General features: G+C 40.3%; 1 protein-coding gene across 3 annotated transcripts in view; it reads left to right on the top strand.

Annotated features, from left to right (window-relative positions):
• setd5 (SET domain containing 5) overlaps window positions 1–14281 on the top strand; it is a 41969-nt gene that overhangs the window by 25233 nt on the left and 2455 nt on the right. For 2 of the 3 annotated variants that reach the window (XM_088636724.1, XM_088636725.1), the window contains 12 exons: window positions 117–226; window positions 2174–2447; window positions 3160–3414; window positions 4416–4739; window positions 5077–5322; window positions 6296–6419; window positions 6823–7067; window positions 8557–8613; window positions 10346–10846; window positions 11064–11356; window positions 11948–12072; window positions 14167–14276. In XM_088636724.1, coding sequence (XP_088492850.1) covers window positions 117–226; window positions 2174–2447; window positions 3160–3414; window positions 4416–4739; window positions 5077–5322; window positions 6296–6419; window positions 6823–7067; window positions 8557–8613; window positions 10346–10846; window positions 11064–11356; window positions 11948–12072; window positions 14167–14276 — 2664 coding nt within the window. The remainder of the gene's footprint in view (window positions 1–116; window positions 227–2173; window positions 2448–3159; window positions 3415–4415; window positions 4740–5076; window positions 5323–6295; window positions 6420–6822; window positions 7068–8556; window positions 8614–10345; window positions 10847–11063; window positions 11357–11947; window positions 12073–14166; window positions 14277–14281) is intronic. The other variant, XM_088636726.1, reaches the window with a different exon arrangement.

Genomic DNA, 14281 nt, shown 5'->3' with positions numbered 1-14281 from the left:
AAAAATCTGTATTAAAACATTTTCATGCAAAGTGTTTCATTGCTGTTAAGTAGCACTTTCAGTGTCACATTTTCAAATGTTTAACTTCCTGAAACTGATTTGTAACTTTTTCAAAGGTTCGACACATGATAGCTGATGGGATGATCCACTTGTGTATTTATGCTGTCAATCACATTTCAAAAGATTCCGAAGTAACCATTGGCTTTGACTATGAATTTAACAGCTGGTGAGTAACCATTGCTATTCTAACAAGTGTACTTCCTAGGTCATGCTGAACAGCCTATATTCATCATAATTCTGATAGATGAAAGTGCTGATGTATATTTGCATTGTGATAAAAATCTTTTCAATTTTCCAACCTTCCAATTTGTTCTAAGCTCTGTATTACATCCTCAAACAAGAGTACATCTCAGTGTGATAACACTTGTTATAAGCAAAACAGAGGAGATCGAAAGGTGGTTTTTAATTAATATTAAAAAATCTTAATCACAGTTTTTCAGATTTCATGGTTTAACAAATAAAACAAAACAGTCCTGGTGTTTAGTGCATATTGGTGGAAGGAAAACGGAACACTTTAATTATTAAAAACAATTAGCGTATCCCCAGATCAAAGTCTATTATATATGTTTGTGTGCCACAAACACAAAGATCCGCTGCCATGTCCTTTTTTGTTAAAATGCTCAGACGACATTATGTTTATAGTTTAGTAGCCATTACCATTTGTTTGTTCTCCTTAAGGCCCCCATGGTAGAATCATGACCTAGTATAATGATTTAGCTCATGCTAAATCCAAGGTGACATAAAGAGGTGATGTTGCAGTCCTGATGTCCACAGATAGCTGGTTCAGAAGTGAGGAGGTATGGGAGGAGAACACTTGCATGGTGCAGAAGGTTGAGAGGAAGGTAACTCTAGGTGACAAGTGAAGAGGATATGAAGGAAAGGGAGATAAGTGAGTGGAATAGGGTATCTTAGAGAGTGTGGCAGGTTATATCTTGAGTTTGATGTGTATAGAGATAGTGAGTTATTTTAAAGGTGCATGGCAGAAACGTGATGGAGAGATTATAAGGTAGTCTGCAGAGATTTTGAAAGAGCTAATTACTGATACACAGATGCCAGCAAAATGTTCCTCTAATCCAGTCTAGAACGTTTAAGGGCCTGAACTTGGCCTTCAAGAGAGTAGGTTATTAGGAAAGGATGTATCCTTCCCATGTGGTGTGTCATGAGGTTATGCTACACGTGGGAGAGGTGTGGCATCAGTGGGGGGGGGGTAGAGGAAGTCATTTTTGAATTGAGTTTGGATTGCTCGAGATGCAATTACAGTAGATGTCCCTGAAGAAATGTCAGATGAGATCACTTAATTGTCCATATACAATTTCTTGTATTAGGAATTTGTCTTTTTTCGCATACCCTCAAGTTGTTCTGAGACACACAGACACAGAGACAGGGAGACAAGCTTGGGGTCAGAGCGCAGGGTCAGCCATTTATAGTAGGAGTATAGGATTCCTCTGCCGGCCGCGGGATACAAACCGGCAACCTTCCAGCCACAGGCGCAGATCCTTAGCCACAGAGCCAATGCACCACCCCCAGATTTGACTAACAGCAAGGGAATGGGAGGAAGATCGGTCCACCATTGGTATATAATTGGCTGGACATTTACCACTTATGAGAAAATAATCGAGTATCTTAAAGAAACAGTGCAGAGAGAGAGACAAGAAAAGGTCCAGACACTAATCCGTTGGAAACACCTGTAGAGAGATGTGGAGGGAGCCACACTGTGAGATCTGGAACAATCAGAGTGAGAGGAGGTCCAGGCCAGATCAATACCAGAGTATCCAAGGTCAGAGAGAGATGGTGGTGTCCGCAACGGTGTCAGACGCTGCTCAAAGGTAAAGAAGAAGAATAGAGGAGGGCAAAACAATGCTGACAGTATTTGTTTTAGGCAAACATTATTAGAGATAATCTTTTGAAAGGTGGAAAGTTCTTTACCTTTTATGTATCTCTATATTTAATTTTACCTTAAAATTTCACTTGTTCACATGATTTGGTTGTATTAGCTCCAGGACAAGAATATATAACTTACCCTTTCCATGCATTATTTTTTATCATTGCGTAGTATTGTTTTATTAACGCTTTCAAATTTGAATTGACAAAAGTTTAATTTTTTTGAATGCAGTAATTATAAAGTGGATTGTGCCTGCCACAAAGGGAACCAGAACTGCCCAGTGCAGAAACACAACTTGAGCCCAATGGAGTTGCTTCCTCCCCCACCCCTCCCCCCAGTGCCCGCCCAGGTGGGGGCAGAGACCAGGCGCAGGAAAGCCCGGCGAAAAGAGCTTGAGGTGGGAAACCAGGGGAGCATGTCGGACGAAAACAGTAACCAGCAGCCAGAGGACCCAAACGATTCCAAAGATCCCCAGGGCACCATTACTGGAACAAGTGACACAGAGGTTTGTTGTGAATAAAATAAATATACTCATTTGATCTGAGACGTATACCTTAGATTTCAGAGTCATCTACATATTATTTTGTGGGATCAATAAATACAATTATACATACATACATCTGAGACAGCGTGTTAAGCAAAAACAGCGATCTCTCATATACTGTATATAATTGATAATACTTCTTCAGTGAAGTGAGTTGAAGCTAATTGAATGCAAAGAGGCCGAAATGGATGAGAATAGAGCCTTATAACATAAAAAGGGGTACAACAAAACGCTTGAATAGTAAAACCAGTTATTCACGGTGCCCTGGCAGCACTTGCTAAATTAATCTGTAATTCCTGTAAACCTAACCGCTTTTCCCAATTTTGCAAGATTTTCAGGCACACCTAAGTGTTAACTCTGCAACATTATAGTTATTTAAATTATAGTCTGCAATGGGACTGTTATCACATGAGCCAAACAGGAATTTCCATATTTACTTCGATTTATGTAGTTTGTAGCACATTTTCTTTTCATTTCTGACTGGAGTCTTTTAAGGAACAGCTGAAAGATCCTCAGATCAGTTAGCAGTTCGAAACAATCTAAATGACCCAAAAGTCCTCGTCTCAATTCGTGGCCTTTCTTAAGTTCAATCTTATAAGTGTGCATGACTCCTGCTAATTATCTTTTCCTGCTGTTTCAAAAGCCCTGTTTTGCATTTTCTTTGTGATTTCAGTCGCGTGAAGACCGGAAGGCAGAGGCAATCATGCATGTTTTTGAGAGTTTAGAGAAAAGGAGAAGAAGGAATATTCAGAGTCAGGACAGGTGCCTCACTGCTTCTGGTGCAACTTCCAGTCCAGTAATACCAGTGGCTGAGGAGCCTAAACTGGAAACCCTTGAGTCCGAGGATACCAGCATCCCTTCAGGTGGGACACAGCCCCCCCAGAACAGTGGGGTTGGAGTCAGCACACGACGTTCCTCCTACAACATGGTGAGTGCCTGCTCTCTTCTGTTACTGTTTTGCTTCTGAACATTAATTAATGCTTCTGCACGTCCCGCAAAATATCTGATTTTTAAGTATTTGATCATAATTGGCTGAGTGCCACCAGGTTTAGGGGTGGGATTAGCTGGAAAGGGTTCTCTCAGCTCGGCAAACCTAGAGAATTCCTGGTGCCTGTTGTGCAGTTACTGAGGATCACACCTTTGCACTGGGATGCATAGCCTATGATGTGTTAAAAGCTCTAAGATGGACAGGTCGAAAGAGGCTGCCTACACTTCCTCTTTCTCCAAAGGTGTGCCAACTGGGTTGACTCCTGTGACCCAAGATACAATAAGCACAACTAGTGATTCTCGATTTTTCGCATTGACTGTCACTTTCTGGTAGGTATTCTCAAAAGGGGACGCAGCTTATTTTTCAAACAAGTAATTTAAGGAAAAAAATGTACCTCTCCACAGTGATTCTAAATTTAGTGTCTGTCATCGCAACTACATTTTGGACATAGTACATCTCTTTAAAGATTTCACGAACATCGGCTATGCTACAAATTACATTCATTATTTGTGTTACATTGTAGTCAGTGTTAATCACAACAAAGCGTAGATGCATAACAAATGACCAAATGCAGAAACGTTAAGGGAGTTGACGTTTAGGGAGGTGGCACGGTGAGGCAGTGGTTAGCGTTTTTAGCTCTGGATTCAATTCCAGACCTGGGGTGCTATCTGCTTGTGATTTGTATGCTCACCCAAAGTTCATATGGGGTTCCTCTGGATGCTCCGGTTTTTCCCCCAGTTTTGCTTCTGAGACAATTGGCCCTGGTTTGAGTGTGTGTCTGCCCTGTGATGGACTGGTGTCCCGTGCTGGGTGTACCTTGCTGGCTTAGGTTCCGGCTTCCCTGTGACCCTGAATTGGAAGAAGCGATTGGAAAACGAATGGATGGATAAGTTGAGGGAACACCTGCTTTTACTCCTTGTGTTTCTTTTCTCTCCCCCCAGGAAACAGCTCCCGTAGTGGAAAAGGCTCCTGCCAAGCCAGCTCCAGCCAAAACCTCGAAGCCAAGGCCCAAGAGCCGCATGTCCCGATACCGCTCCAGTTCTTCCCAGCGTGCCCGGCGCCAGCGCCAGGCCCTGGCGCAGCAGGCAGCGGAGCACAGCCAGGGGGTGTCAGAGGAGGGCATTCCTGGGGGTCCTGGGGCTGAACCTGGGGCTGCCGAGGGGGTTTTGACAAGTGGTCAGCCCCCAGATTCAGACGGAACAGGGGGTGCAGCTTCTGGAGCGCTGGGAAACAAAGGAAACCTGCGCTATCCTAAGACTAAAAAGGTAAAATGTGTTTGCATGTCTCTTTCTGATTTGGGCTTGATATTTTTTTCCTTTGCACTTAATTTGCCCTTTTTTTCGGCATGTAGTCACTATAATTTAGGTTTTTTTTTAACCATTTTGAAATCAAATTGAGAAAACAATCCTTTCTTGGTCTTACACATAATACTTTCTAGCATGAATATTCCAATATCAGCATCTCATAATTTAGCTTTTCCTGCGTTTCCTGCTTCTGACTCACAGAATTATTTTTTGAATGCAGGATGACCGTGAAGACTGCTGCCTTTTTTCCTAAGTTCACAGAAATAAAAATTATATTTGATGTCCTCCTTTTCTGCAGTACCTGGTTACTGAATGGCTAAATGATAAGGTAATGGAGAAGCCTGAATGTCCAATTGACCGACCTCTGCGGATAACCACAGACCCGACAGTGCTGGCCACTACTTTGAACATGCTTCCTGGTCTCACCCACTCACCTCTCATCTGCACTACCCCCAAACACTACATTCGTTTCGGCTCACCATTCACTCCCGAGAGACGCAGGCGTCCTGTTATCGTGGATGGCACTTACGGCTCCTTTAAAAAGGTGAGTCCCTTGAGCGGAGTGTCTAAACCTATTAAAAACAGTTTTTGTGCAGCAAACGATTACCATTACACACTACTGCTCTGTGATGATGAGCAGTGCATCCTGCTTATGATGATGAATCAGGTGAATAGAGGCTTCACACAGGAGGAAAAAGGTTTGGACAGGCCTAATTCAGCTGCATGGGGTGAGATCTCATGCTGGTGCATCTTGGTGGCAAATATAGACTGTATTCTGTCTCCAGTGGCAGGATGCTTAAAAGTGGGGTGAACAGAGTGAACAAAACTTGAGGGGTGTAAGATTTAGTTAGGAACTCCTATTTCTGTGTGCAGTGTTATCCTTGTGTTAACTGCATCTTAATCTGGAGCACCCTATTTAGAAAATAGTAAATAGAACCCTCCCATTAAGAACTTGAGTTTCTTGTTTTGCAACTGTTATCTACGAAACTTTCCCCCAGTCTTAAATGTTTGGAAGGAAATGTGGGAAAAAATGTGAGTTAGGAACATTCTGTAATACACAGTTATAATATGTTATTATATTAATATATAATGGTATCAGTGTGGCCTCTGATATGTTTTTATTTTATTTATTTGGTTTTGCACTTGTGTAATACCTATGGTAGAATATTGATTTGATCTGTGGAACTTGAAATGTTCAACAGAGATCTGATTTTCCATTCATCTATTAAGATTTACTTTGCAAGCATGCACATGCTTACACTGGGGCTGGTTTTCCCAGAAACCAATTAACCTACCAGTCTGCAATTGAACCCAGGGCCCCAGTGCTGTGAGGCATCAGTACTAACCACTGCATCACCTTGCTGTGCATTTGCATGTCCATCTTCATTTATTTTTAAATGTCATAGAAGTGTGTGAAAATGGAACAATGATTTAAGATATTTTGAGCATAAACTGTGCCACAATGTTTGCTTAAATGATTAAAATGTATGTTATGATTACAAATTAAAACTTTATAGCGTTGGATCAAGCAAGCTTTGGATGAAGGCATGTCTTCAAAGAATGCAGAGAATGGGACAGAATCAAACTCCTCACACCAAAGTAGTAGCATCAGCAGTAACAGTTCCAACTCGGGTGACACAGGTATGTGAGGCTTAATAGTGTTTTAACCTTCTGCAATTACATCTTGTTCTTTTGTTTGTAGAATAATAGGCAACAGGATTACTATTTTTTTTCCTTTTTGGAAGCACTAGCAAACGTATTAGTGGCCTACTCTGCTCAAGGGATTCTCATAGCGTTCTACCATCTGGTTTTAGTTTCAGTTTTTGTATCATGCTCTGTAAACTTGCCCATTGTGAAAGCCTTTTTGGTCAGAGGAAAGCCTAGTTGGATACTGTGCGTCATGGCAGGGAATACTTCTTGGCTCTGCATCATTGTTTTAGTGTTAATACAATAGTAAACTATTTGAATCTTTTCTCTCATGCATGTTCCTTGTTTTTATTTCCCCGAGGAGTGTAAAACATTCTTTTTTTTTTACCTTCTTAAGAACTGACAGCCCCCTTTAAGAAACGGAAGTCCAAGTTCACCCCAGAGGTGAACGCCGCAGACCTGCTCCAGCCGCTGTCGCCAATCACCCCACCCCCGCCCTCCTCGGACACCATGAGCCCCCTGCTGGCTGCATCCTGCGCTCTCATGTTGGATGAAGAAGAGAGGCGCAATGGATACAGTCTCCCATACTCTCCCCTTCACTCCCTTTCTGCTAGTCGCTGTAATACCCCATTACAGTTTGAGGTAATTAAAGCAGCCAGGTGTTTTCAGGCAATTACTAACACCGGTGTTCAGGGGGAGGTGGGATTAATGTTTAACTTGATATGTATCTGGGGAATATTTGTCAGAAGGGGTGGCAGAGTTTATTTTGTATTAGATGTAATGGTGCACTAGATGTATTAGTTGTAGGAATAATGGAGTTCAGTTACACATGCAAAAAGATGTACCTTCATGACCACAAATAAGGATCTGTAGTAGGGAAATGCAGTTCTTTTAGTTTTATTTTTTTATTCTTCCCTAGCATATTAATCGTTATTAAGCTTCATGTACAAAGAGACTGGATTTAAACGTTTATTCAGGTGATGAATCCTACAGTGTACACCACACTTCTGCCATATCTTTTTAATAAGCTTCAGAAGTAATTTTGCTCTGGGATTTAAAAAATATACTTCCAATAAATGCAATTATCCTTCTCATTTTGATGTGCAAAAGGTGGGAAAAGAATTCTAAAACTTGACCATTTTCTGGACAGAAATGCCAAGACAGATCTAAACAGAAGATTCTTATCTGGGTAGCTCTGTATTACAATTTATGCAGTATATTAAAGATGCAAATCTTAAATTGATGTTTTTTTAATTACGAGACTGACACTTACCAGCACATCCTGCTTTATTACATTTTAATTTGTAATTATATTATGATTTATACTGCTTATGACTTTTTTGTTTGCTAGTTTCAGTTTAATTTTCATGCTGAATCATTGAAAACTTGCTTTTCAGCTGAAGTCAATTTTATGGGCCCTTTAATCTAATTGCAGTTATTTTTCTTAAGATTGGATTGATATGAGATGTTAAAACAAAAACAAGATCGAAAAGGCTGTTGTTTGTAATATTTTGTTAGTTTAGAGGGGGGATAGCTTTATATTAATACTCTGAAATACATACTGGGGGAGAATGCCCATTGTTTAATTTCATATCAGATGAGATTATCATGTTTATTTTCATTATATGCATTATCATTGTTTTACGCCTTTAAAAATGCAATTACTTTAAACAACTTTAAATTTTCTTTTTTTATCTACTTTTTAAATATTTGCTTAACATTATGCCACGGCTTTGGAGAATTTGGTTAGTAAGCAATACAAACATGTAGTTTGTATCCAATTTTAATTTGCCAATTAAAATATTGAACTACTTTTTACATTCCAAGCCATAAAAGTCTCAGGTTTATTAAAACTGATTGTGAAAATTCAGAACCGATGCAAAAACAATTTATGTGCTATATTTTCTGAATTTTAAGTCTGTGGTATTTCCACTGGCTTTTCTCTGTGCCTTTGAATCACTAAATAGGTATTAAGCTTTGCTTTATTTCCATGTTCAATAAGTGATTTCTAACCAAATAATTTTCGTTTTGCTTTCGAAAGCTGTGGCATTATCTTCCTTTTTTTTTGCTTTTATTTGCTGCCTTGACTTTTTATTTAAAAAAAATAACAAGTTGCTTTTCCCTTCTCTAGAACATATCCTCCCCTGAGAGTTCCCCTGCGCATAGGCCCGAGTCCCTGTCACCAGAGGTAGTTATCGCAGCATCTTGCTTAGAACCACAGGAAAAGAAATGTAGCAAGGCAGTTGGGAGGGGGTAATCAAGCAAGCAGATAATTTTGGGGGCTTGTTATTTGTCTTTTCATAGTGCATGGTTTTCTTTACTTCTGTTACACATCTATGCATGGATAAATTCACATTTCATTGCTGAGCTAATATACAACACCGTGTGTTGCGGGGGGGAGTGTCCATGAGCATCAAGAACAGCAGACTTGAACGTTTTATCAATAAAGTGCTACCTACTGTTCTAAAACCAGGCTCCCTTAGTCCCTTAGTCCATTGTTTTTTCTATTGGGTCTACCTGTTAAATCTGTATTGTGTTTTAATCCAGTACAGGCATTCTGAAAAACAATGCCGGTAGGATACTCTGGTTTTACCCCATGCAAGGGTATGTTTGTGAGACTCTAAAAAGTAACATTAGGGAACCTGGTTTTGAGAAGGCAGAGCACAAATTCTGAATTCCCCCGAAACCTTGCATCTTAGATTTTGTGTGATTACATTTGTAGTGGAGCCTTAATTATTTAGCATTCATGCAAGCATTTGCGTCACTTGCTCACAGATTGCAATACATGTGCAAGTTCTGCAATTTCAGCATTATAAGCAATTCAGTAGAACTGGTAACAGCTCTTATTGACTTTTAGGGTGTTTATAGTTCTGCTGCTGTATATTTTGTTTCAGAGCATGTTAAATAAATATTATAGGTGTTAAAAAAATCAAATTCTTACAGATTTGGGCAGATTAACGATAATTGGAATTATTTTGTGATGGATTTAAACTGAATTAATAGATTATTCATTTTTAGTTGAGAAAAGGGGAATGTATTTTTGCTGCAAACGTCAAAGGTCCTGTATATTTATTTAACATCCTTCTTTTCAAGCTACTGGGTTTTCAGTGTCTGCAGAAAATTAATCTGCATGTGCCATTCTGATTCAAATGTACTAATTTGTATGCTGAAAATTTGGTTGTGAAAATAAGGATTGTTTAAAAAAGGAATACTTTAAGATCGGTTTATCTGTTTAGCTTGGTCAGTGCTAGTGTTTTACAGTTATTTCTCTTTCGGTACAGTTACATCATCTTTTTTTACACATTTCATATCTTTCAATATGAAGCACTTGAAGAGGCTTTGTGGACATACTGAATACATGTAACATAGAAATAGTCATACAAAATTCAAACAGTTTTTGCTTCTCATACTCAATTTCCAACATTGAGTTGTACACATGTTTCCTTAAGGTCATTGCTGTTTTCTGGCAATTCAAAAGATGCTTATTCTGTTTACTACTGGAATAAGGTGTACTAGATGCTATTTTCTGTGGTATCTATGTTTAATATAAAATTTATTGGAGTATTTGTTTTCAATTTTGCTGATTTTATACATTATTTTTATATACAAATACAGTACATTTAATTGCTAATAGAAAGCATAGAAATGTTGATGCCACTAATATATTTGCTGTGCACAGCTTGTTTTTTTCCCCTCTACATATGGCAAATGTTCCTCAAAAATAACGGTTTAAAGAAATTAGCATAAAAGAAACACTGAACTTTGCAGTTTAGTTTATTTTCACTGAATTCCTGGAGACAACATTTTTTCTACATATAAATCCAGGACCAGGTAGTTGTCTTGCATAACACAGTTCAACATTAAGTAATGGAAACCCATGAGGTGTCAGGAGGTTTGACAATATCTGTTTTGTTTTTCAGCCTTGCCTACGAGCAGATTTTGATCCATCCCGGGTTGTTTATCCTGAGCTTTCCCTTTCTACCAGTCTGGAGAGCCCTGTGCTCCCAGCCACAGGAGGATCTGAGGAGTTTGCTCCTGTGCAGGATCCCCTGGGTGCTCCTGGCCCTCTGAGTGGGGTGTCTGATGCAGTGTTTGGTGGCAGGAGTCTGGATAGCCAGGCACAGACAAGAGAGCAAGCCCTGAGAACGGAGTTTAATCTCATATATGCCTGTTCACCATTGAATGCTAATCTGGGATCAGGAAACCTCACAGAGGGAATAGGCAGGGGCTGTGCTGGCGACAGGAGACAGTCACTATCAGAAGGGAGTTTCTCGCCTGGAGAATCATTTTTTGGTCGGACAAGCCAGTGCCTCCTGTCTGAACCAGGTCAAGATTCGATGTCACCTTATGGAGACAGACAGTATGGTTACCCTGACAGTGGGACACCCCCTCATCCTCATAACCCACCACAGAAAAAGAAGGCAAGTCCATTATGAAGTGTACTTATTGCTTGACATGCACCTCAGGTTGAATTCTTAGCCTGAAGTATATTTAAGGCTGCATTTCTGTTTGAAAGTTAAATACCACCAGTGCATTGTCAATATTTTCAGCATTACTAGTGCATAATAGGACTGTACTGTTTAGATTCAAGTCCTTGGGCTTCAGTACTAAATGGTGCATTTCCTCTATTTTTTTAAGGTCTCTCTCTTGGAATATAGAAAGCGGAAACAAGGCGTGAAGGATTGCTTCCCAAGTGAGGTCGTAAATTCAGTGGGCACACCGACCAGACCAAACACTCTTTGTAGCAGCAATGCAGACTCTCCCAGCCTCCAGAGGACAGTTTTGCGGACTCCTGTATCCCCTCAGAGTAGTTTTTCCTCCCCTGTTCACCCATCCATCCCCCAAATTGAGGAGATCAGCCCCCCTGATCCCAACTCTGGCCAGCCCATCAACTCGCAAGCCAAAACCCAGGACACAATCGGTAGCCACTGGTAAGAGCCAGAAAATGGTGAAATGGTGTCAATAAGAGCAGGCTGAGACTAGGCTTCACTTCATCTAAGACAAATCTGAGTTTTCTTTGCATACCCAAGACTAAATCTATGGTCCAGTTTTTTCTTTTTAAAGCTTTTACTTCCTTGCTATTGAACGGTTCTTTCAGGAGGCTAAATGTGTTCCCATGATTGGAAATTATGTAAAAGTATTTCACTGATGCTTAGTGAAAATGTTGTCTGTTTTTAATTACATTTTCAAGTCGAATTGTGGAAGCCAATTTATTGGAACAGTTAATGAGCTGTCAATTTATTGATGAGATTCTTGGTTCAATAACCAAGGGACCCATATAGGACTGAGCTTCCCCTTTTGACCGTTTGCTTGTTATTAACTAAAAAGGCATGCCTTGTTCTATGTAGCCTACAATTGTGATGTATTGGTATTGCATAACTATTTCAAAAGCTCACATTTTAATTTTTGGGCGAATCAGGCAGCCAGATAAAATAACTGGTGGGCAGCCCAACTCCTGTGAGGTTTGAAGCAAAGTGTGGGGGGGTTTGTGGCACTGCTCTCACTGATGCCTCCTGTGCCAGGATGGTTCCCACGTTAGTGGAGAGACTGCGAGAGGGCCACGGAGTGCTGGAGAGGGTCCTCCGAGGCATGAAGATGGAGCGGGCGCCGAAGCGAGCGGAGTACAGCTCGGGAGACAAAGACTCGGGTGTGTGCAAGAGCTCGCGACGAAGCTGACGCCGAACGCTCGGTCGCCCTCTCTCACACTTTGCTTATAATCTTGCAGCCAGCTGACACACATTTCAAATCTTTGTTGTGTTCTTTATCTGCACTTGTATGCATCTTTTCGGGTTAGTGTGGCATACCACCCTGACCATATCTTGCTTGGAGGTACATTATGGTATGATCTCATCCATCTCGCTGTGGTAATTGAAATCATTGTTTCAACTTAGTGTTAGAACACATTTATCAAGTTAGGAGAACCTCTCTTGAGACAATTGAGTTCTTCCTCTTTTTACCCTAAGAGGCTATCACAAAGATATTACTATGGTGTAGAAATGTAAATGTTTTAGTGCGAGAAAACAGAATTAATATTTATTTTGAAATTTGAATCCTAGTTTTATGTTCATGTAGGTATTTCAAAATTCTAGCTTCTAGGTGAACTTATGAATACTCTTCTATTTAAAATATGTTTAATATATAATCATGATTCAGTTGAAATTGGATAATTTATTTCTTCGTTCTTAAAATATTGCTGTAGTGTAATTTATATTCATTACATGGTTTTTACCTTTAACTTGTGACAGTTCATATCTTCTTCTTCTTCTTCTTTTTCACAGCCTTAGTCCCAGACTGTCCTGGGGTCAGCTGCTTTGGTTGCTCTTCTCCATTTGTCTCTGTCGAGCACATCTTCCTCACTCACTTTACATACCTCCATATCTTTTCTCACACAATCTATCCATCTCTTTCTAGGCCTGCCTCTTCCTCTGTTACCTTCCACCTCAAATTCCATTACCCTCTTTGTTACTTCCTCAACGTCCCTCCTCATGATATGTCCATACCACCGTAACCTCGCTTCTCGCATCTTCTCAACCACATCCACCACCCTACATCGTCTACGGATTTCTTCATTTCTGATCTTGTCCTTCATTGAAATCTGCAGAATCCATCTCAACATCCTCATTTCAGTTCTTCTCATCAAGTTCTCTTCCCTCTTTCCAACTGCCAAGCATTCAGCTCCATATAGTAATACAGGTCTAATCACAGTCTTGTACATTTTGCACTTTAACTTTCTGGGAATTTTCCTGTCACAGATTATTCCAGTTATTTCTCTCCACTTGTTCATCCAGCTTTCACTCTTTGTTTTACTGCCTCCAGTGTTTCTCCTCCCTTTACCAGTTTTGATCCAAGGTATTTAAAGTCATCAACTTGTTTCAGTTTTCCTCCATTTGTCTCCTCAACATTGGTCATAGTATCTCCTCTTCTCTCCATTACCATTATTTCAGATTTTTCTGCATTCATTTTCAGTCCACCCTTTTCCAGACTCCTCTGCCATTTGAACACTTTCTCCTGTAGTTCTACTTCTGAGTCTGCCATCAGTGCCACATCATCAGCAAAGATGAGTTCCCAAGGCACTTCTGTTCTTACCTCCTCTGTCAGTGTGTCAATAATGTTTATGAAAAGGAAAGGACTTAGTGCTGATCCTTGGTGTACTCCAACTGTGATTTCAAACTCTTTTGTCTCTCCCTGTTGTGTTATCATCTTTGTAGTTGTATCTCTATAGGTTGCTTGAACTAACTTCACCATGCTTTCTGGTACTCCTTTCTTCCTCAAGCACCAATACACCACCTCTCTGGGCACACGGTCATATGCCTTCTCCAAGTCCAGAAAGGCCACATACAGCTTTTTCCCTTATATATATATATGACAGTTCATATATATATATATTTTGTTGACTCTCCAAGTTTTACTACTGTCTGTTTCACATTTCATATCATTTGCGCCTTCAGGTTAGACCACTGGTTATTCAGAGGTCATAAAATATTCTAGATAGAGCCATTATCATAAAGCAGACCCATTTAGCTGTCACGCACTTTTCAAGTGTTAAATCTAACACATTGCAAGTGTCGGTTCATCTAAATCCCGGTGTTTTGCAATACATGACTTAATTTTAAAGTGGGTTTATTTGCGGCGAGAATCTTCCCTGAGTAGGAGCTGCGGCACTGTTTTTAATTATCGTGGTCAACATGAGCAGGAGTTCTGTCGGTTCACTTCGCTGGTTTATTTGGGGTTTTTCTTGTAGATCCTAATGAAGGCGAGTGCTTTGAGATGCAGACGGTTTCCCACTCTCAAGGATCCCCCATCCACAGCCCTCAGAGATACAGCCACAGTCCCTCGCTATACAGCCACCAGGTAAC

This window comes from Lepisosteus platostomus, chromosome 6, assembly GCF_059453375.1.
Source record: "Lepisosteus platostomus isolate fLepPlt1 chromosome 6, fLepPlt1.hap1, whole genome shotgun sequence".
Classification (NCBI taxonomy): domain Eukaryota; kingdom Metazoa; phylum Chordata; class Actinopteri; order Semionotiformes; family Lepisosteidae; genus Lepisosteus; species Lepisosteus platostomus.
Note: the sequence above shows the minus strand (reverse complement) of the source record. Positions and strands in the feature narration are given on the sequence as shown.